The 24,483-nt window shown below is 36.1% G+C and overlaps 1 protein-coding gene across 8 annotated transcripts in view; it reads left to right on the top strand.

Moving 5' to 3' along the window:
- The window catches only part of KCNIP4 (potassium voltage-gated channel interacting protein 4), a 466,803-nt gene that overhangs the window by 288,156 nt on the left and 154,164 nt on the right, over window positions 1-24,483 (top strand). The window contains exon 1 of one of the 8 annotated variants that reach the window (XM_087737009.1): window positions 800-896. The exons of 6 other annotated variants lie outside the window; for them this stretch is intronic. In XM_087737009.1, the coding sequence (XP_087593135.1) occupies window positions 833-896 (64 nt within the window). In that variant the 5' untranslated portion in view covers window positions 800-832. Of the gene's footprint in view, window positions 1-799; window positions 897-11,255; window positions 11,315-24,483 lie in introns of those variants that run through there. One more of the 8 variants, XM_087737012.1, reaches the window with a different exon arrangement.

Here is a 24,483-nt window from a genome sequence, read left to right as displayed (position 1 = left end):
GGAAACATTGCTAGATTTAACTTTTTAAATCAAGAATTTATTCCTTTCTAGAAAAACTGAATGGGAATTTAAAGTTTAATAAAAAAAGTATTGGATGCGATTAGGTGGCCTGTATTATGTGTTAAAACAAACCACAGAATTATAAGTCATAGTTGTGATTGTAAAACTGAAAAAAACCCCAAACAATAATGCTTTTTAAAGCAATTTCTATCTTATAGATAGGATATGGGAAGAAAAAATACAGAAAAGTTCAGAGAAGGCTTTGAAAAGCTTTTAAACATTTCTAGTATAATTATCTAGGAATATGTTTTCCAAGAGGGAGTAAGCCGAAATTAAGCTTGCTAAACTGTACCATGTAGAAGTTAAAAAAAATATTTTTGGCCCACCTATTTGTTTCTTAAAGTCAGAGACATCAGTGGGAATCCATTAGACCAATGTTGAATATTTCTGGGGAAAAAAATACTGAAAGCAATTTTAAAGAAATTTAAGAATAACAATGTTACAAAAAATTTCCATGTAATGAAAGAAATAAAAGATTTTTTTCTCTATTACTCTTATAATCTAATGACTCTTATTTTATGGGTGATAATTTACAGGAAAAAATGCAAGTGTTGCTCTGAAAGAATATTTTCCTTTGTGCTGCATGAAGCAGACAACATGGAGAGCCAACAGGTGTATTAGTGGACAGATCAGGGGCACCTCCTTCCTAATTAATTGAGGTTTCTTCTGAGCTGCACCTGGGCTGTGGGTTGCAGCTTGCAGGGTTTTGGTCTAGTGTCTTCAGTGACTCTGGCCTTTTCTGCAGGGGAAAGGCTGGCTTTAGTAAGGCAGAATGGTATCCAGAAGCAGAAAATTTGTTCAAGCTGGAAAAATGAAAGAGTCCTTCTGTATCAGAGGTGAGTGGAACTGGTGGATTTGTCAGTCGGTAGCTGATGAGGTGGTTGGACCAGAGGCTGGCTGAGCAGCACAGGTAGTAGTCAGTTATCTCTAAAATGGGTGAAATAGGCTTGAATTTTCACTGACAGAGGAAAAGATGAGACTCTACATCTCTCAAATCTAGTTGCTTAGCTAATATGTATCAGGTGAGAGTGGGATGGACTAAATCTCCCATGGGAAAGAAAAGAAGTAATCATTGTGTTACCTTCTAAAAGAGGAGTTTACGTGAATGTGGTTCAGTTATATAGGTTGCAGCCATCGGTGTGGGATCCCTCTAGTATCTTGATCCCTGAGGAAAGGCAGGATTGGAAATATTTTTCTCTTCAGTGCTTAGTGTTGGACTGTTCAGGTAAACCTTGACTTAGCTTAGTGGACCTACCTAAATGTTCAATGTGATTCTCGGGCTTTCTGTGAGGTGTCTTTGTGGATACAAAGGCAACTGAATTTACCTCAGAAAGGTTTAAAAACCGTCCCTTGCTCTCAAAGTGCAGCAGATGCTGAACAGAAGAGAAACATGGGTTTCAGGACTTGGGCTTTAAAAGAAATATTCTCAGAAGTTTAATCTAGGGAAATAAGTTGGGTTATTGTGGCAGAGAAACTGTTTGGTGAAAAGGAAGCAAAGCTAGCAATTAAGCAGCAAGGCTGCATTGTGTATTGATGATGGAGCTGCAGGAGGGAGGAGGAATAATTTATGGTGCTGCAGCTGTGTATGTGTGAACTAGAAATACTCCAAGAATTTGTGTCTTTATCTGACTTTTACATGGAAGTTATTCTACTGTTTACTGGTTCTGGAGGTGAAAACTTAAGTCTCTTTAATGGCATATACAAACTTAGATGTGCTGCTCCAATGTGTTGAAGTTGTTTATGTGCTCAGGTTGCTCTAATTAAACTTAAATCTGCTTAAAAAGGATTTAATTAGAGTAGAGAAGGCCTTCTGCACACATTTTAATATCTGTTTAAATTGGCTGTATTGCTTTGGTTAGTGTGTAAATTTATACTTAAGCTATAAACAGATTATGTCTTTTTAAATTGTCATTTTCAGCTGAGATGTTATCTGGAAGTGTGTATCCTCTTGTTATATTGTAATTGCCAAGTAAAAAATTGATTAAGTAAAGATGTTGTTCCAGGAGCATTTTAAATACATTTCATGGTATTATCAGTTCCATAAGGTTTACGTGTGACTGGTCAGCTGCGAGAAGTCATTATATACTGGATTTCAAGAATTTATCATGTGCTGGCATTGATATAATTTATGTTAAAATAGTTTCAATCTTGTATACAAAACTGGATTTACATGATGAAAAAGTTCTTAGAGATCTTATACCTTGTGTCTAATGAAGAGTTAAAACTTCTTTTGCCAAAAGAGTTATCAGATCAAAGGGCTAAAAAAAAAGTATATTTTTTCCCGCCATTGTTGTCAAGAAGATGAGCAAGGTTGACTGTCAAGAGCGTACCAAAGAGTTGGCAGTGGTTCTGAGATGGAGACCATCTGACAGAAAGAAGCAGCCTCAGAATGCCTAATTTTGGGTCTTTAAGTATATATGAAAAAGTTTTTGCTAGTGCAAAAGTATAGTTTTTGAAGAACAAAGAAAAGACTGTTAGCTCAGATTTAAAAAAAAAAAAAACAAAACAGAACATTTGCAATGAGAATGTCAGGGATGTTGCTAACGTGTTGTATGCTATGCTATTTATTCCATGTGGAGTTTTAGAATGCCATAAGAAAATCTTGCATAGTGACAAGGTGCATCTAGCTTTCTGAAAACCTCCAGAGATGTGGCACATTCACAGAAAAAAGAAAAAAGAATGATTATGCATTATGGAATATGCTAATTTATATAGAATCTGACAACTCAGGCTTGGGTATTAATTTGTACTAGTATGTTGCCTATTTTGAGCAAGTTGCACTCTTCTTTCGTATAATAAAAGCTTAAAAAGTGTTTATTTTCCTCTTTGTCTGGAAAATCACTTTAAGATTAGACCTGCTTCTTTTTTAAGGAATTCTTTGTCATTCCAGGTACACAGAGAACAATATATTGCAACCCAAACAATTAGTCCTGTCCTTGAAAGGATTATCAATAGACTTGCATTCAACCTCAAATGGAATCAGATTAATTATAGTTCATTTGGCATTCTTAGTCACTTAACTCTGTATTTCATATTCTTGTAGGGATTTTTTGATGATGTTTTCCCAGAATTATTTACTAAGATCTCAGACTACCTTAGAAAAATATTAAACTATTCTAAAACTAATAAAGTATGAGAAGTTCAAAATTCTCATTGTGTGCATCAATGAAGGCTGTTGTGGTTCTGTAATCCTGTGCTCAGATGCACATCTCTTCTCTCATTCTCCTTCACAATTAATGATTTCTCTGTTAATCACACAGCAAATAAAAGTCTCCTAATACTAAGCGAAGTAAATATTGTGCAACATCACAACTTAATGTTAGTTTTGAAGCTATGTAGTGCACTTAGGAAAAATCAGGCAGCAGTCCTGCTACATAAGGCTTAGAAAAATAGAGATGTTATGTCAGAAGTTGGAAGGGCAGGTACCCACTGGTAAACTTTTATATGAGGGCAATGCTGCATGTAGATGGGGAAGAGCAATGGAGTACTTTCTTCTAGGCTCCCTGGCTCAGCTTTATTGGAGTTACAGCTGTGCCTTTCTTCTGAATAAATCCACTTAATCTCCTTGGACAACAACAGAGGGCTAAGAATAATCTTGCTCTTTAGATTTGACTTTTTTTGGTCAAATACACACATATCCATCATTCATTAAAAATTAATGTCTACAGAAGCAATGTAGTGTTTTAAACTTTAAGAATGTGGAAATAAAGAAGAGTAGAAATAAGTATTTATAACAGTTGCAGAGATCTTAAAACTTCTTAATTTTTATTTTACCTTTTAGTGAAGAATTACAGACTGGCTTGGGGTGAAACAAATGGAGTCCTACAAAGTTTTTATTGAGTTCTATAGAAATAATGCAAAACATATAACAAGATGCAAGCTTCTGTTAGACTTGGGAGTCTCTTACCTCCATGATTTCTTTCTTTTGTCCGATATTTAACCTAATGACTTTTATTGCATATATTCATCATTCCCAAGGGCAAAACCTGTGGCTGTGATGGAAGAACTGACGTATTTTGTGACTCCTTATTCTCTCCCAGGGTGAGAAATGTGTGTATCTCTGGAGAAAACAGGCTGCTGCTTATCGGCTGTCATTAAAACTGTTACTCTATTTTAAGCTAGAGTTTATAGCTGAAATTTACTTGCTCTCAGCATGACCACAGAATAAAGAGATATGTATACACATATATATATTATTATGAACAAATATATGTAAAGTTACAGTTTTGTGGGTTTTTTTCATCAATCAAATTTAACTTGAAGTCTACTTTGCCACTGAAATTGAAAAGAGGAGAATAGTCCCTGTGAAGAGCAGCATGGTGAAGAATAAATAAAAATAGTTAAGGCTCATTGATTCTCTTTTGAAGAGAGCAAAGGCATAATATATATTGGAGAATATAATGTATTGCAATGTATTTCTCTCATATGTTGAGACAAAGCTTAGGTTCCCACATGAGACTAGAAGAATCTAGACTTTCTCTTTTACTACCTAGCTAGGAATGCAATTTCTTTAATGTAGAGAACAATATATACTTTATATTCTTCTCTCCTTTTCATAATGTATGATTTTCTGTATGGGGCAGCTGGGGTTCCCCCCCCCCCCCCCAATTCTTCCAACTTTCTTTTAGTAACTCTCAGGTATAACCATACTTTGGCCTTAGAACATCAGAAGTGTGTGGCTGGAGTCAGTATCAAGAAAGTCATATAGGACTCTAGTTTCAAGGCTGGTGGGCAGTACTTACACAGATGAGTACCAAGAACAATATCTGTTTTTTCAGAACCTTCCATGTTCATGGTTCACCATTTTCCCTGCTTTATGTGTTTTCCTTATGCTACATTAATTTAATAGTTTACACTGTGGGTGGGTTCCCAATACCTAACCCAAGTCTCCTTTATTAAAAGGTAAGCCAATTACTTCTCATACTGCCTTAGACATGGAAATTTCATAATTGTTCATTCTTTTTGTAATATCACTTCAAACACTTGAATACTGTTCCCATATGTCTTCCCCCCCTTTTTCTCTCCCTATGCCCAGCCCTTCCTCACAGTTCACAGTTTCTAAGCTTATTAATTTTCTCTCATAGTCTCAGCTTGATCTAATTTTATTTGTGTCTTTGACTAAAACTTGTCAGAGTAATCCAGTGGAGGATTCTCCTGCAGCTTATCACAGTCAACATAGTAGGGAGTTTGTACAATGTATAGTTCAATATCAGATCCTTCTCTGTAGTACCGCTGCTCAGCCATTTATTTCACAATCTTTTTTTCCTTAAATGTGTGATCTGCTTTTGGAGGATTTTTGTTGACAATCTGCATTTAAAGTATTAAGTATAAAACTGTCTTGTAGAAGATCTTCAGGTGAAACACTAAAGACTGGGAAGTAATAAATTTTAAAAAATATTTTTGTTTCCAAAACAAGACACTATTAAGCATTTCATTATATTCATATATATATATTGAATTTATACATGTGTGTGTAAAAAAAAAAAAAAAACAAACAAAACAAACAACAACAACAAAAAACACCACCAACAAACCCTAAAGATAAAAACGGGTTAGAAAACTAAGATTCAACTTCACATTGCCAAAACTAAAATATTCTGAGAATAAAATAATCCCAAATAATAGTAACAAATCCACCAGGTTAATGAGGTAACAGTTAGTTTTTATTTTCCTTTATTTTGATAGTCATTCTCTTATAGGTACTTGCAAGCAATTGAAGTAAGAATATGTGTCAACATATCATAAAGTAAAAGCATACTTTTATTTATGGGGTTTATTGTGCTTGTTTTCAGGGGATTATTTAGGTAAGGTATTCTCAGTGACTGTACTGACTCATTTCACTGTATATGCTGAAACTCCTCTCTCTGTCACATGCTTATATAAGCCTTCCTGTCTGAACTCAAGCAACTCTGCAGAACCTGCCCTCTCTACTGAATCTACTGCCCAAACTTCTGTAAAATATGTCCTCTAGACACTTCAGTGGAGTCTTTTTAAACATATAGTCAACAAATGTAAGATGTTTTTATAATCTCTTTCTTATTTTAGCAGAGATAAGAATCTGTTCTCTATATTACACTGCATTATATAAAATGTATAGAGTGAATTCTGATTACCTGAATCAATGCCAGACTTAAACATCACAATAATAACTGTTTTTGTCTGTGCTGCAAGGAGTTAAGATATCTAGGCCCTATGGATAAGGGGCCTAGTCTCTCAGATCACCATTCCCCAGTCCCTCCTTTCCCATCTGTTTCTGGCCATATAATGCCATCACTTGTTCTGTGCTAGTTCTATTCCTTATCTGTTCGTTGCTAAACCAATTCTTTTCAGGTAACCTGCAGAAAACTTCCTCAGCATAGAAAGTGATTTTCTTTTTTTTTATGCCCCCCCCCCCCCCCCCTTGTGTTGATGGTTAAATAAGTTTATTGTGCAATCAGGCAAGTACCAGAGCTAATAACAGAGCAGGCAGGGTCACATGGTGAGAAGATGGGGAGGAACGGCATTACCCTTTTTGCAGCAGTGAACCACTTAATTAGCTCTTTTGCAATGTAGAGACTCTAATTAGTGTCTTGAATTTAGATGTCAAATTTGTCATGACAACTAAGCTAGGAAGTCTCAATACTATCCTATAAATCAGTACTGTGTTTTCATTCTATCTTATTTTTGACTTGACACATTTATTCCTGAGTATAAGGAGAGAAGATTTTGTATTTTGAAAATTGCTTAACCCTTCAGAATACTGTTTTCAAAAGACAATACCAAGGGAGAAGATCAGATTAGAAAGATGAAGTCGTAAACCAAGTGGAAGCTGGCTGTTTTCCCACTGTTCTGCTCTGTAAGAAATTTGGAGCTAGTAAAGAGATCATCCAAAAAATATGCAAATTTGGTGGGAAGCACAAGGAAGTAGTTAAAAAAGTTACACTGAGATTATAAATATTACCTAACTGCAAGCGTTATCTGTCTTTTCCACAAGTGGATGCTAGTTTTCTCAAGTAACTAAAATGTATCTTTTCTGCTCCTTGAAATTAGACTTTCAAGTATCTCTGAAATTACTTTTTGAATTATTCTGTACTAGCAACATGAACAAAAAAGCTATTTATTATAGGGATTTCAAAAGAAATGTGTTTCTTGCTGCTTTCTTATTTTTTATTTAAGGATAGAATGAATAAAATCGTTGGCTCCTATTATATGATACATAATGTGGTGTTATAAAAGTGCTTACATTATCAAGAGCTCCCACACAGCGATAAATGAGATGCCACCTCATTTCAGTAGATTTAGCACAGGTAATAAATTTGTAGAGAGAGAAAGCTTCAACGAAAATAACTTATAGCAAATAAACCTAGAAAAATATAACCTTTCTAAATTGTCTGTCAGCAGTTCAGGATTTACCTAGATTATGCAAGTTATATCTTCTTGTGCTACCTTTTCTCAAGCTATTTGAAAGGAGTCTATACCCTGAAAGTAGCTGCATTGGCTTTTTGATGTGCATTATTACTATATTCAGCAGTATGATGAATAGATGAAATTTCTGTCAATAATTCTCAAGTTTCCAGTTGAATATAATCTCAATATTATGCTCTACTTATTTTTGGGGGCAACTTATTACGAGATTAGTAAAGGGAATTTCATAATTTTTCCCTCTGAGTTTTTCTTTAATATTTACCATCCTATTGGGAACACATAATTAGTAGAAATGTCTGATTAAATATGTCTTTCAGTCCTGGTTTTAGCTTTGCTTTGATTTAGGAATATAGGGGGTATTATAGGGGTTAATGTCAAAGATTCCTCTCACTTTGCATCCAGTCTTTGTGAGGAGCCTTGACAATGTTTAAGGAAGGTGTGAAAGAGGGATTTTTTTCTTTGTCTTGTAACTTTTTCATCTGTACAACTGTCTTTTGACAAGGAGTTCTACAACATAAGTAACTAACGTGTGAAGAAGTACAACTTTCTGTTTGTTTTGAACTTTTTACCAGTTTAGCACGCAAAGCTTCATAACGAGTTTCATGGGCTTCACCGCTCATCATGCATACTGAAAATATGAGTGGTTATATCTGAAATGTGTGTAGAAACGTTTAAAATTGTAGATGTTTTATTTGACAAAGCTCCACATGATACTTGTTAGCACCGTGGTTTTTCATGTTTTGTCATTTTTTCATTTGTTATGTTTAAAAAACCTTAAATATTGCTGCCAGTGAATCTTAAGTTTCCATTCCAACCTGTTTTCAAGTGAGAAGGATATTCACTTGGAAAATATCTAGAAGTACTACACTTCAAACTTGTGCTAAGAAGTACTTTTTAGCAAAACCTTCCCTCTAAAACAACCAGGAGTGTAAGTCCAGTGAATTTCTGTTGAAAACTTCACTATGAATGGTTCTTGGCTCTGACAGGTATTGTAATCACCATAATGAAATCTGTTTTAGGCATATATTACTCCTTTGAAGAATGTATGAACAATCTGTTAACAACATTGAAAACTAAGCCTGCTCACCAGGGGTTACAAACTGCCAAAGACATTCCTTTAAAACTTAAGTCTTTGTTCTGACAGTTCTTTATTATTTTAACAAACAAACAAGATTTTAAGGAAAAGCTAACAGTTTCAAATACTGCCTGTTGAGTCTCCAAATGTTTTCCATAGCTTATATGTTTTTTAGATCAGAAAGAAATGAGTCTATTTCATGTTCTGAGAAAATGTCTAGAATGGTTTTTATTTGTTTTCTTACAAAGTCATAAGTATTACAGACTGTGCAAGCACACAATAGCTAATATGACTATATAAACTGCAACTTTTCTTGAAAAATGAAGTAAAAGAGTCTAGGAATTGATTTCCTGTGTATTTCTTATTTTACTGAATATCCTAACTCTTGCTTTGAAGATACTCCACAAAACATCTTTAGAGCTACCCTTTAGGAAGGAAGGCTCATCTTTTGTGTCATGACTGCATAACATTTGACTGACTAGGTAGCAAGTTTGATGTGACCTCTACTGTATTATTCTGCTTTTGTAATCCTTTCACTGTTTCCTTTTGTTTTCTACAAGTTTTTTAATCTGCATGCATTTCTCACCATTACTGAATTTTACAGGGTTATGTGTGGCAAATTTAGAGGCAGGTGAGTTTGACCTACACAGCTGTGCTGCCAAAAGTCATTACCATGGAATCTGTTACTCTGGAAAAATTGTTTTTGTGCTGTTTCACTTGGGAAGTGAACTGTGACTGGGATCGCCTGCTCTAGCGGAACTGAAGCTCTGCAGCTGCCCTGCTGGGGCTGGATTAGCAGCACTTTGTCAGTGCTGGGCATCATACAGCTGCATGAGCAAAACCATTTTGGTAGGTCAAGTATAACATCTAAACTGTAAGCTCTTTGGACCAGAAATCATGCCTGCCTACCTACCTCCTTCCTCTTCTTGCCTAAACATATACTTTTTTTCCCCTCAATAGCCCTGTAAACCTTTGAGTTACCTACTACTGCCACAAATGTTTATGAGACTAAGGAATCCTTACTGCAAAAAGCAGAGAACATGAACCTAAGGAAATGGCATCTTACAGCACAATCTACTTACTGAAAAAACAGCTTTTACTAGCAATGGATAGTAGAGGTCAAGACCCGAGTGAAAATGGGATCCTTACCCAGGATAACACATCTTACATTGCAGACATCTTAAATGTAGATGATGTCCTGTGGATGTTTCCCTGTTTTGTTTTTTTTTTTTTTTTTAATTCTGTACAAAAACAAGGCAGCTCTCAGTAGCCACTGCATGCATTTATTGCAACATTCAGGAAGATACTGAGAAGAAATAAATAGTGCTGCTACCTAGTTAACCCTTGACTTTACTTCAGAACTCCTGCAACTCATGTGTGTCAGGGCAGGGGTCCATCAAAGGTATCGCCTAGTTAATTTAGGGTTTGGTTTTTCCTTTTTTTTTTTTTTTTTTTTTATGGGGGAGAGTGTCTTCCATGTTACAACCAACCATGGAAATATAGGCACACAATTTGTGCTGCACCTTGAATACCTCTCTGAAACCTCACAACTGACATCTGAAAGTCATTAATTGCCATCAAGGTTAAAGAAGGATTACTGGAATCTGACATCTTAGACTGCAAGGGTAGTTTATTTGTCACCCCAGGTGAGGTCCTTGTATGTGCTTAGCGTTACAGCATACAAGGGGAAGAAAAAAGAGAATGCTCACTCCTGAGCTGAAATTGGAGGAGAAAGTACTGAAGTGCTGAAGTGGAATAGATATTTTTGGTGCTTTAAGACCAGCTAAATTGATTTCACTGCCTGCTCTGGGAAACCTCTCTTGAGCAAAGGAACCAGAAGGGCTATTTGGGTCCTTTACCACTTAGGCCAGGATTACTGTTCTGGCTAGAATACCATCTGGGATTTTAGCTTAAAGGAAAACAATGCTTCAGTTTTCTGCTACTGACATAACATTATGTAATTCATTCTTATGTCAACCCCAAGATTGATTTACAATGCATTGTGTTAATTTGGGATGTAAAATAATAATCTGTTGTTACATTGATTTATCAAGTAATTCTCCTATTGTGACCTTTATTATTCAATTTTTATTAGTTTATAATAATTTTTATAGTAGTTTTGTTTATGATATTTGCTCACTCATTAATTTTGAGAAAATCCATTAAGACAAAACTGATTTATGATTCCTGATTGCAAAATAGGTCAGTAACTTCAAAAATTTAAAACGAGAAATTCAAGAAAATTCTAATCAACCACAAAAGCTTCATGCCTGGAGATTTTAACAAAACAAAACAAAAAACCCCAAACAAACAAAAAAAACCCCAAAAAACTAACTTTAACCTCTTTCTACTTTTAAATAGGATGTTTTAACTTAACTGATGTTACGGATATGGTAACATCACATATACTCCCAGTCATAAGTTCTGTAGTGTTATATGTGAAAATCGTGGAATTGATAACTAATTCTTCTCAACTATGTAAATGGTTGATCTTCATCTGATTAATCTGAAATATTAAAGACTCCCTAAGGCTGTTATTTTAGTTTAATTGCCTCTTTTCTGTCCCTGTGCAACTGTTTTATTGACTCATTGGAATTATTCAAGAGATTAGCAGGGCATAATTTTCTGCATCACAGAAATATCCTGGTTTGACCTTATTCAAGGATTATTATGTCTTCCTACCTCTACGCAGCATAGTCCATAAAATTTCTCTTGCAAGTCTTACATGCTTTATCTTCAGGCTTATTGACTCTACTGCAGTAAGAACTCCTCAAGGTAAAAGATTTCTCCTTGTCTTAAAATTAAGTTTACCAGGTGCTTTGCCTTTTTTTTTTTCTTTTTTTGTAGGTAAGAAACCAGTCTTTCTGAAAATGTTTGAATACGTAGCCATAACACTTTCTAATCTCCCTTGACTTTCCCATACTGTAGTTTCTATAAAATTTTAATATTTTCTCCCTGGTGACAAACTTGATTAACGAATGAAAACACATGTATAAGCATCTTATGAGTCGCTGTCAAGCTCATGCAATATTGATGGTCTTCTAAGCTTTTTTGAATGATGCAATCAGAATAAGCCATTAGAAATAATTTATTTTGCAAGTATTTGTTCAAAAGTTGTCTGAATCATGGTTTGTATTAATAATGACACAAGGAATAACATCAGCTTGTTTATGAGAATCCATTGTTCATAATGTTACACTTGTTAGATTGATGTGTTTACTTATTGGAACTTGTTCCTGAGTGGGAAGCATCACCCTCCAATGTGTTTGGCTTTCCTCTTTGTCATCCACTCTGTCACCCATTCTCATGTACTATGCTAGGATGAACATCTGTATTATGGGATGTCAAAGTCTGTGTACGTATGGTGACAAAACTCGTGCAGCACGACAATATGGTGCCTCCAAACACAATTTAACCTGGAAGCTGAAAAACACAGTGGAAAAAAAAAAAAAAAAGGTGGGGGGGATGATGCTATGCTTCAGCCTTTAATAATGAAATATTTTTTCTGACTCTTCTTTTGTCTGTGTAAAGTGATAGTCTCTATTAAAAATAGATCAGGTTTTGCTAGTCCATGCTTCCCAGTTTTGACAAACCAGATGAGAACCTGTAAGGAAAACATACTTTTTTTTTTTCTTGTTTTACAAAATTAAAAGTATGCAGCCACATCAGATTTTGTTCATATACTTGTTTGATTACAAAACAAGGGGAAAGGGAAAGAATAGAAAAGGAAAACAATAAAAAAAACCCTTGGATATGACTAACCAAACTAGGTAAAAACACAAACCTAAAATCAATGCTATCAGATTTTGAGAACAAATTTAGAACTCTTACAATTATTCTGTCTTTTCTTGTATGCTATCTTGCTATTTTACTCTTTACTGCATTTCTTCTGCTTTTCTTTCTATATTTCTCTTTTAATGCTTCCCCTACAATGCCCTGTTCTAGTCTCTGTTCTCTTAATATAAGACTTCCCATTTCTGTATGGTTAATCTACTAATTAATGTAGTCACTCTTTGTCTGTCCAACATGTGAGTTTTTAGCTTTGATCATACATAATAATTTTTTTCCCCTCTGTTTTCCTATAAGTTTCCCAGTGGCCATTTGCTTAGTCTCTTCTTTCAATGATCTAACTGAAGTTCACTTACAGGACTGTTTTCTTTCTCAGGAAAAAAGTTTTAACTTGTGCCTTCTGTGTGCCATTACATACTGAAAATCTAGCTAGCTGCTTTGTCATCAGTCTGAAGAGTACTTACAGCACCCAAATCAGCTGGAGGAGCAGTAGATATTGCAATGTGATGTTTGCTGGGTAATTAAATGTTGAACAGTAATTTTTATATCATTGTCTTTAAAAAAAAAAAAAATCCATCACTATTGGATTTTTTTTTTTTTCCTTAACTATTGATGGTTTGTTGGTTTTCCTCATTACTGGGTAAAAGTGCATTATAACTAAGGGCTGTAGCACAAATTTCAAAATAGAAACTGCTTTCCAGAAGGATGTATTTTTTCTCCCCAATTGTGTGCCAGAAATTTCCATTCTGAAGATGCAGTTCTAAGATTTTGTAATTCTCTCTTTCACCTCTTGCTTAGTTTAGAGTATTATTTAATTCCACCGAGATTATTAGATCTGGATCAGATGAAGTTTTAACTTCTTATCATATTAAGAATGAAAAAATAATAGCTTTATTTCCTAGGATTTCTTTGTGGCGTAATCCAGTATGTGTAATTCTGATCTACTGATCAATTTTATAGGTACTACAGTAGATATGGGTCTTGAGAATGGGCCTCCATAAGAAGAGAGGTTGACGAACATGTTCAAATAGGGAACATATAGATGGAGAAAGTGCAGCAGGGACAAAAATACCAAAGAGAGAAAAGTAGCTTATGGGTCAAGATGGTCTTCAAAATTGAGTGAAGACAGCAGCTGAGATTATAGCCTGCTAGGTATAGCATTGACTATGCAGTAGACACCACTGTTTCAAGTGAATGCAGAATTCTTGGATAATGAGTCAACATCAGAAGGGAACTGATAATTTTTATGTAGATCTCAAAGTGTATATGAATAAGGTGATGTTTAAGGATTTTTCTTGTAGGTCTAGATAAAAGCTCAAATCTCTGTTCTGAAGTCTTGCCAACAGCTGCTCTTCAACCACAAACCAAAGTACACTGGTCATTTGTACAAAGAACTGGAGGCAAAGCCACTTTGACTTTGGTCAAATCTTGGATCCTGGGCTTGATGCAAAACAGATAGACATACAAATAATGCCTTACTTATGCTTATATGAAAAGAAAGATCTTTCTCTTCCTTTTGAAAAGAGATCAGTGGGTTTTTACGTGCTTGATTTTTTTAATCGGGTGATGCTAACTTTACTTCTCTACATTTTTTTTTTTCCACATGAGCATATCAGTATTTTCCCCCCATGTTGTCTTAACACTTGGGAAGAACGTCCATAAATACCTACAATGTTGTTGTTGTCTTTCTGGTTTACGATTTCTTTATTCTGCACTTCCTCTGAAACCCCTCCCCTGCCCATTGACAATTAGCAGTATGCTCTGGCATTTTCTATCATTCCTGTCAAAACTATCCTGTAGTTCCTGTGCTTATTTGCCTGCAACGCACTGACCTCCCCCTTTCTAGGTACTGCACAAAGGACTAAGTTTGTCTGTTTGTTACAGAAGTCCTGTGTACCAGGGAAGCAGAGAGAACTCAGTTTTCTGAAGTGATAGCTGTTTAAGAAAATAAGTTGTCTTTTGAAAGACGTAGACAGTAAAGGAAAGTGATGCCCAGGATATGTGTGATTAATGCAGACTAAATATTTTCCCAAATGAATACAATTGAATGCAGATATTGGTATCTGTAGCTATAGTATCTATACTAGTATCAGTCCAAGAGAAGGAAGATTACGTAGGAAGGTGTGAACCTTGCACTGAAGCCTTCCTGCTTTTTTTTTTTTTTTTTCCTTAGCTTAGCAGACATTAAAGACATTTTGAGATAGAACAAATTTTTCCCATACCTGCTCAGAACTTGGAGGAAAATGTCAAGGAACCTATGAACTTCACCAAGCTTTGATGAGCTATTGTATATTTTAATGACTAAGAAAAAAAATAAAAAAAGCAGTAATCAACATGGTGGAGAAAAAATAAGCAATTAATAGTTCTAGCAAACCACCTGAAGGTTACCTTACAAATATACATAAAAATCAGAACAAGTATGAGACTAAGATCTGTACAGACATGGACTGATTAATAGTGCAACAAAAATCAGGTTTCCTTTTTCTTGAAGTGTTACCTCTCATTTTTAAAAGACGTCTTAATTATTAATCAGAGTTGAGGTGAGGTTTTTTTCCCCCCTTCTCCTTTATCATAAAGGAACACTGATATATTCATTCTGCGTCTCTGTTTATTATTCCATTTTTGGAATCTGAGACAAAACATATTTTTCTCGGTGCTAGTTCTCAAATAACTGCTGTTTAGTAATGTGAAAAAGTTTCCATTTGCCCTTCACAACTCAGTGAGCTGTAAACACTGAAGTAATTGAGCCACCCACATCCTGGTCTGCAGGTGATAGGAGTGATGTATTTTATTAGCATTTAATTAAATTGCAAATGTTATGCTAAACTGAAATTGCTGGCAAAAGTTGAATAACTGGATTAAACGACACCCTTGTTTAAAAGCAATAAATTAAAAGATTGTTGAGTAATCTGGAGAAAATATATTCTTCAGCTCTCTTGAAGCAATTAGCCTATGCTCTGCTGCTTTAAAAAAAATTAAATGTATCCGTCAGCAAACATACTGAAATTTGAGGCTGTTGCAACATTAATTTCACACCTTCCTAGTTTAGGTTAATCACTTCTGATTATAACAATGAAGATTAAATGGATCTCATTCATTCTATAGTAGTAAAGAGATGATATACACTTGCAACAATTCCAAATGACTAAAATTAAATTTTATATTATTGCACTAAGATTCAGGGAGGGGTGTAATAACTTCAGTTTATTAAAAAGTTGATTCTGTTTCAGTTTGGGGAACACTCAATTATTTGACTTATTCCTACTTGCTTATTTGGCTGCATGCCTTAAGAAGTCTAACTATGCAAAAGCCACTTGATATGACTTAGCTTAGAACTAAATATTGCCAGTTAAAATTTATAGCTATCGTTAGAAGATGCTGGCTACTGCAGAGAATGCTACAGCCAACTGGAAAGAGAAAGAGTATTCTGATGGGAAATGGGAGGCAGGAGAGCTTCAACATCACATTTTTCATTTGAGGGATGTAACAAAACAAAATGTGGAAAAATACAAATTTTCTGGTTGCAAAATAAGAAGGAGTTAAAGACTGGGAGGGAGAGGGGGGAACGAATGAATTGGTCTTCCATCCAGAATTCTATTTATTTTCTAGGATTAGAAACAAAACCAACAACAACAAAAGCGTCCACTTGTAAGCAGAGTAGGAGGGAAGCAAACAACTTCTGCAACTGCCTTCATTCAGCTCTTCTAAGCTGAAAGCCTGGACTCAGTCAGTTTCTGTAGGCATTGTTTACCAAATGTTAAGTTAACCATTTGAGGATTTTTTTTTTAAGTTAAAAAGAAAAAAAAGTGGCAAGTGCACACTTATTGCACAAAGCCAATGTTCTTTTTCTAAATGGTGCTGAAAGTGAGGAAATTGCAATTTCGTTTTTGTAATTGTATATTTTAAGTTGTTTTAAGAAGTTTAGTCTTTAATTTCATACTGAGTTCTCTGGATAACTGGAGTGATTTTTTTTTTTTTGTGGTGGTGTTTAAGTCCTCTGAATATTCATGAGCTGACATGACTTGTAACTGATATTAATAAGGAATACTAGGTATTCTGCACACATGCAAATGAAGGTCTAGCAACAAAAAAAAAGTGCTTTGTCTTTTCTTGTTCTAAACTTTAATCCCTTTTAAAGAAGTCTGATTGTTGAGGCCTGAATGCTTCACATTTAAGAAAACCACCTCCTTAATGCTGTCTATATCTGGAGAAGAAAAAATTTGTGCCACTCCAAATAACTTATAGAAATGAAGTTTCAAATCACAGTAGTGTGCAAATCTGTACTATATGGTAGAATTTGGGGGAGATGGGAAGTCATTCTTTTTTCTAAGTGAAATTACTGTAGTAATTGTGTGCTTTCAGATACTAACCACAAGATTTCTGGATATGCTTAGGAATAGCTCTAAAAATACCAGACTGCACTGTTGATATACCCAACAGTCATAGGCTTTAAACGAATACCAATATGTGAAAGAAGCACAATGAATGTTGGCAGAAACAAGGTTAATTTCTTATTGTAGCTTAGTCACTTGAAGTAAGAAATATTTAATCTTCTTTTCTCTAATTTCATACTCTCTTACAAAAGATTTCAATGAGCTTGCTAATGATAATAATTTTCCTTTTGGATATTTCTTTTTGTGAAATTGTGGCTACATTATGTGGTATTTAGATAGTTGTCTAACTTAACTGAAACTGTAGGGAAAAAAATAACAAGATCAGTAGTAACTCTAAGTCAGATTCAACAAAAGGCCTGGGCACATACAGGTTAGTCTGTGCAAAACTCAACTTCTAAACATATCTTATGTGTGGGCTCTACATGCCTTCTTCTTAGACAAGGAGACCAGGTATATGTGGATAAGCACACACACACTAATTTTTTTTTTTTTAAGCTAACATGCAGCGTGTTCAGGGACCTCATTTTTTTTATACCCATAATGCTACACATTAGATGCTTTGGAGTGTCAGTTGTAAAATGGGAGACAGGTCAAATTGACCTGGCATTCTTATTATTTCAGGCTATAGATTCATTCATACAAATAAAATACTGCCAGTTGTACTGTGTGTGTCATGCAACTCTCCTGCATCCTGCAGATGTTGGCAGCTCTGCAATTCCATCTCTGATTTGAGAAAATTAAAAATTGTATTATCTAGCTCAGAGGAAAAAATTAAACTCAAGGGCTGCTGATACAGTGGTAGGTCTGTGCAGCCCAAATTGCCAGACTCAGAAGATAAGAAAAAGAAAGATCAACAAAGACATGGTTCTAGTCTAGTGAATGTGCCAATAAAATGGAAGGAAAGGTCATGGGTGTTTACATATTCCAGATTACCTGTTTCTAAGGAATCCTCATTAATAAGATTGAACTGAAACCTGTTCATTTTATAAAAATTTAAAGTGCAGAAGCCTAAGTTTCTTTTCTCAGACCTTGCTAGAGCAGGCCAGCTATGATACAAAGGAGCAATGATAGATATTCTGATCGAAAATCTGTTGGGGACAAAGGAGAGATACTCATCAGTTTAATAGACCCTGGATTGGGTTTGGAATGAAGTGGCAATTAAGTCTCCAAGCTCATTAATTCTGATTTGATTAGTGTCTGTCTTTTTTTCCTGAACTGGGTTGTTATTCATTAATTAATAACTAGACTTATATCAGCTAGCTTCACAAAGATTGTTGAAAAGCCATTGGAGAGTAATAATTGTTAAGCTGTGTTGTCTTATAATACTGAAGGCAGTGGCAAACCAAAATATACTTTTTACTTTCTGAATAAATTCCTATAAAATTATATTTGCCATGCTTCTGTGAACAGTTGTTACAGCAACTATTGCTAACTGTAGCTATTAGTTGCTACTTAGATTAGTCCACTAGTCTGAAAGTCTGTGTAAATTCCTGCAAGTATTGTTTATTTTAAATGCTAAGTTCTTAGCTTACATTCTAACTGCTACTGCAGTGCTATAAAAAGCTCATCTCAGTGTACATAAAGAATCTTTCCAGAAATGGCCATAATTCTGAATAGTACATGTATCCCTGATTGGGTGGTGGTGTTTGTTCACATCCTCTTAAGATAAATCAGGCTAGAACATATCATGAAGCAACTAGTAAGCATTTTAAAAAAAAAAATGTGCATCTAAATTTCAGAGCCTAATATTTTCTTAAATAGTTACCTAATGTCTTTTTCTGTAAGCTTAAGTCTCAAAAGGAAAAGTCTCTTAGTACTCAAGCTTTTTAAGGAATTATCATAGTTTATGTGTGAATAAAAAGTTATTTTGTGCAACCCAAGGCTAGTGCTAAAAAGATTTCTATGCATTCAGACAGGCAGGGAACTCTGAAAATTACAAAACTTATTTAAACTATTGTGTGATAAAATGGAAAGTATTAACTGGGTTACAACCAACAATTCCTATGCTTGTAACAGCTTCTTACTGTTAAACTTACTTGTTACTACTAAATCAGTTTTCTCAAAACCCAGTAACAGGATGTGAGCAAACTAGAGGAGTGGAGGAAGACTTGGGAAGTGCATTGGATGAAGATTCATAGTACCTATGCAGTTATGATTGCTGGTGAACAAAAGGGAGAGGTTTTCTTGAAGGGGATGCAGCACTAGAGGTACCAAAACCTGCTCAACTTTAGAGAAAACGTTCTAAGTCATCTAAGATAGATTGATAGGGTAAGACATGTTGCAAGCTTTAGATCTTTTAGTCTTGGAGTAGGAATAAAGTAAAGAACTGGGGAAAAACCTTGGGCAAATAGATGACATTCCTCAGTATATGCCTCTCCCATACTTTCAGTAAAGAGTAAAAAGCGATAGGCAGCAATTACAGTCACACTGGCTTTGGATTTCCAAAATTTTCAGCTCTAAGGAATACAGTCTTGGATTATACTGCTATATTCATGTGAAGTGGCTTCCAGGTATACTGTAGATGAAAAGTCTAATCATGAACTCCTCTGAGTGCAGAATCTTGAAATAAGTACTCTCTTAGTTAAAGAAAAGATTTCTTTATGTTTATCTAATGATATCTCCTTTCAAGATTCTACTTAGCTTTTTCTTTTACAAGGACCTTGTAAGACCTTTGACACTGTCTTCCACAGCATTCTCCTGGAGAAACTGACTGCTCAAGGCTTGGATAAGTGCACTCGGCGCTAGGGTAAAAACTGGCTAAATGGCCAAGCCCAGAGAGTGGTGGTGAATGGAGTTAAATCCAGTTGGCAGCTGGTCACGAGTGGTGTTCCCTAGGGCCCAGTGTTGGAGCCAGTCCTGTTCAATATCTTCACTGATGATCTGGATGAGGGGATCGAGTGCACCCTCACTAAGTTTGCAGATGACACCAAGTTGGGTGGAAGTGTTGATCTGCTGGAGGATAGGAAGGCCCTGCGGAGGGATCTGGACAGGCTGGATTGATGGGCCGAGGCCAATTGTATGAGGTTCAACAAGGCTAAGTGCTGGGTCCTGCACTTGGGTCACAACAACCCCATGCAACGCTAGAGGCTTGGGGAGGAGTGACTGGAGAGCTGCCTGGCAGAAAAGGACCTTGGGGTGCTGGTTGACAGCCTCCTGAACGTGAGCCAGCAGTGTGCTCAGGTGGCCAAGAAGGCCAATAGCATCCTGGCTTGTATCAGGAATAGTGTGGCCAGCAGGACTAGGGAAGTGATTGTCTCCCTGTACTCGGCGCTGGTGAGGCTGCCCCTTGCATACTGTGTTCAGTTTTGGACCCCTCACTCCAAGAAGGACTTTGAGATGCTGGAGCATGTCCAGAGAAGGGCAACGAAGCTGGTGAAGGGTCTAGAGCACAAGTCTTATGAGGAGTGGCTGAGGGAGCTGGGGTTGTTTAGTCTGGAGAAGAGGAGGCTGAGGGGAGACCTTATTGCTCTCTCCAAGAACCTGAAAGGAGGCTGTATTGAAGTGGGGGTCGGTCTCTTCTCCCAAGTAACAAGTGATAGGACAAGAGGAAACAGCCTCAAGCTGCACCAGGGCAGGTTTAGGTTGGATATTAGGAAAAACTTCTTCACTGAAAGGGTAGTCAGGCATTGGAACAGGCTGCCCAGGGAAGTGGTTGAGTCACTGTCCCTGGAGGTATTTAAAAGACATGTATACGTGGTGCTTGAGGACATGGTTTAGTGGTGGACTTGGCAGTGCTAGGTTAACGGTTGGACTTGATGATCTTAAGGGTCTTTTCCAACCTTAATGATTCTATGATTCTGTGACTTCAGTAAGCTGTTTTCCATAGACAAGCCATATCTGTTATTTAATCTGCTGCAACAGCAACAGTTACAGAGCAACAGCCAGAAATTACAATGGTTCTTCTAATTATGCTTTTTAAAATATGTGCTGTATATCCTATGTAGGTTCACAAAATAGAAAAGTTGAAAAGAAGCAGGGTTTGTTTAAATACTTCATCTAGGATAAGTGCTTTACCTTCAGACTTGTGACTATGTAGGAAAGTGGTGTCCTAAATTACCTTTAAATATTACTACAAATGCTGTGTTGAAATTTTAGTCACCATAATTTATAAATTTGTCTTTGGAAATGTATTCTTCTCCTAACACTGTCATCATTCTTCACATGCCTTTTATTGACTGTAACAAGGCTCTTAGGAACATGTAATCAGACACAGTCAATAAGGTCTGCTTGAAGGTTTGCTATTATGCATTGGCAGAATACTGACTTATTTAGCTAGGCTCTGTCTAAATGCTACACATAGGCTGTATGTTTCTCTTGCCTGGAAAACATAAACTTGCGTTGGGCCAGATGGTAAGCTGGCAACCTGGTGCATCAGTGTAGAGGACTTGAGGGCAGAATTAGTTTCTCCTTTCCATAGCTCATCAAATTGCTGTATTATGCAGGAGATGAAACTGCTGGGAGTAGGTGGTTTCTACCAAAAAAGAGAAGAAGAAAAAAAAAAAAAGGCATATATGTCCAGTCATGCCTCTTAGCAAACTTCCTTGTGCTAAGAAAAAGAAGGGAGTCAGAAGACTTCAGATAGACTGGATTGCATTTCATTCCCTGCACTGCTCTTTGCATAGGAGAACTGTGTTGTACCTTATCTCAAAGTTGTTTGAAAAAAATTCTTTGCTGATGTCACTAGTAAATGACAGAAACTGAAATGCATAAACCTACAAATATCAAACAAAGGTGATTATCCTCTGCATTGTTTAACCAGAAGTTTAAAAATAGTAATATGCTCTAAATGTGGTTAGTTGCTTGCCCTGCTGTTTTACTGCTGTAACATAAAACATCCAAGGAACAAAGCCTCCAATTCAAATATATGTGTTCATAAAAAAGAAACAAACACAAAGGTTCTTTCAATAAAATTTTAGACCTCAGTGGGATAAATTGCTACAGAAAAATAAGAAGTTCTTTTAACACTGGCTTCTTTTGTGGCTTGTCCTTTTGTTTTTGCCAGTAACTGAGTTTTTTTCCACCAATGAAATATTGTGTATTACAGTTTTGATGTTATTCCAAAACATAGTTCAGTAAGATCTGCTGAGGATTACTGATGCTCCATCTGTTCTCGCCATGAATAGGAAATACATCTGCTCAATATCATCTGTGGTATCCCGCCTATTACAGTCATGCTGAAAAACATTGAAATATTGGATTGAAAAGGCAAAAACATTTTAGTTCTATACAGCTTTCTCCTGTATTTACCAGTTTCTATGTATGTGCCTGACAATCAGGCATCTCAAAATCATTTTACTTTTCTTTAACAGTCTCCAAAATGTGGTGGGTGTGTTTGTTTTTTTTTTTTTTTTTTTTTTTTTTCTTGAAATTAGCATTGTTCACAGCCCAGGACAGAAGTCAGTGTTTCACATCCAATCCAGAATGACACATGATATTTTAGCAACGTAGTGCCTATGAGTTTATGCTCACGCTTTCTTTTTCTCTGGCCTAATAAATTTTGAGGGGGATTGTGTACCTTATTTTTTTTTAATTATTCTTTTTAAGTGCAGAAAGAAAGATGAACATCAACCAAGCAACCTAAAAATGTGTGTCTGTTAGTGTGTTGAGTGCTCTAAAAAAGATTCTTGCTTTGCCTTGAGTACAGGAGGCATTTCAATGCAGGTCTCTCCCTCTTAGCTGAGTATCTTAAGCTGCAGCAATAGAGACAGAGGAGAGAGGGTCTACCCTAGTTTAAAAAACATAGCACCACAAGCTCTATTAGTATGTACGTTTTGCAAAAGTTGAAAAGCAGCATTAGACCTTTAATGACATTTATTATATTATTTTTGTTTGGTTTTACACTTAGTACTCAAATTGAGATGAATTTGACTGAAATGCATGGTGGCACGGCCAGTGTAGCTGTGGTGTGGATGGCCATGCAGCAGCAAGCACTGGCATGTGGAGCATAGCTACTCCTCTCTCTGCCGTCCTGAGACAAGGAGCCCCCGGTGCCTGATGTGCACCCTGGCATGCAGGCTTGTACGCGTTCCTGCAGCTTCTCTTCCACTCCAGGGCCATGCAATCCCCGTGCCTGCTCCCCTCAGAGGCTGAGCTGTTGCAGTGGCGAGTCTTGAAGAGTGGCTGAGGTGAGGGATGAGGAAGTCTTTGAAGAATTGGTATTCCTGCTGAATTTGTAAGACTGATGGACATAACTCCTGCCCCACTAGATCTGGGGCTGTGACTGTTGGGTAATTTGGCCCATTTGGTACAGGGATCAGAGCCTGTGCAAGCTCTTTTTGGTTTATGACACTCTGCTCATCAGGTTAGAAGTTGAGAGATTCATTCAAAGTGGTGGAGGTGTAATGAATGTACTCTGACAACCAGGGAGATGGAGAACCTCTCTTACAGGAGGGAGCTGAAAGAAGCTGACTCATTTAACACAGCAAAACAGAAAGCAGGAGTGAGATATGATCAAGAGGCAGAAAAAATTGTATCTAAGGTAAATTATTAGGTTGGCACAAGTAACAGGTTAAATTCTCTGAGAGTCAGCTTATGCTGGAAATTGATGAAGTTTTGAGACAATTTTCCAATAGGAGCAGGAAGAGGGGGAAGAAAAATCCCAAAGTTTTGAGGAGGAGTTTTATCAATTCATTAAAAGGATTGTTGAACGTGCGGTGATAAAGAACCATGCTTACTTTTAGTGTTGTATTTCTGTGAAAGTTAAAGTCAATCTTTTTGTAACTAGCTTTGAATCTTTTGATGCTGGGGGATTTAACACTATAAAAGTGGTATTTAGCTCCCTGAGCAATCCTCCCTGAAGGACAACCCAGGACTCCCATTCTGATGATCTCTTAATTTTCTTCTGAACATCACTCATCTCTTAGAAGAAATGCTTTTCTGGATACTTTGAAATTTTCCATTTAATTTTATAACTTCATTTCTTTAGGCATGTCCTTCTCTTTCCTCTGGTTTTCAAAAGTAAAGGGTATATACAGTAATACCAAACAATTTTATTTTAGATAAAGTTGATCTTTAGTGGTTGTCTGCCTATGTACAAATATGATAATTAATGGAACAAAATAAAAAGCCTCCTGGCTCAAACAAGTCGATTATTTCTTTGTGCATGTCATCTAGTTAATTCGGAAAAAAATGTTAATCTAACAATGATGAAAAGGAAGAGTTGCACCATGGGAAAAGTTGGCAGCCATCATTCTAATGGTGTCACATGCTACTTCCTTGAAGTCATGGGAGGGAGTTTAAACAGTGTGGTGATGATATTTGTGGGATAAAAATCTGTAGCTAGATTGTATTCAATACCTTCACTGCTGATTCGGCAGCCCACATGCTGTGGTGTGATGCCACCCGGGCTGCTATTACGGCTCTGTAAACTTGGTTTCTCTGAACACTGATATAATAAACATATATAATAATATATGATGCTTGAAGAGTGGGATTCAATCTAATTTTTAATATTGATAAATGTCACACTCACTATGATGATTTAATTAATTTTGATTGTCTTTAAAAAAAAATCTGAAGTTCAGGACATACTTGTTTGCAAAAAAATTAGTAGTCTGATAATTTGCAAACCTTAAATTCAATTTTATATAATACTAGCTACTAACGGATTTCAGTCTGTAGGCATGTCCACTGGGACCATTGTCTGCATACCTGAAGATGAGAAGTTCTCTTCATTTTTGTCTCCATTTTCTTATCTATAAAGTAGAAGAGGGAAGCATAATTAGCTGTCTTTTAGTGTTATTTTAGCTTTAGAAATGAAGG

Source organism: Nipponia nippon, unplaced genomic scaffold, assembly GCF_047370975.1.
Source record: "Nipponia nippon isolate SJK-2023a ecotype South Korea unplaced genomic scaffold, ASM4737097v1 scaffold_6, whole genome shotgun sequence".
Classification (NCBI taxonomy): Eukaryota; Metazoa; Chordata; class Aves; order Pelecaniformes; family Threskiornithidae; genus Nipponia; species Nipponia nippon.
The sequence above is the reverse complement of the archived record's forward strand: the minus strand, read 5'-3'. Positions and strand labels throughout refer to the sequence as shown.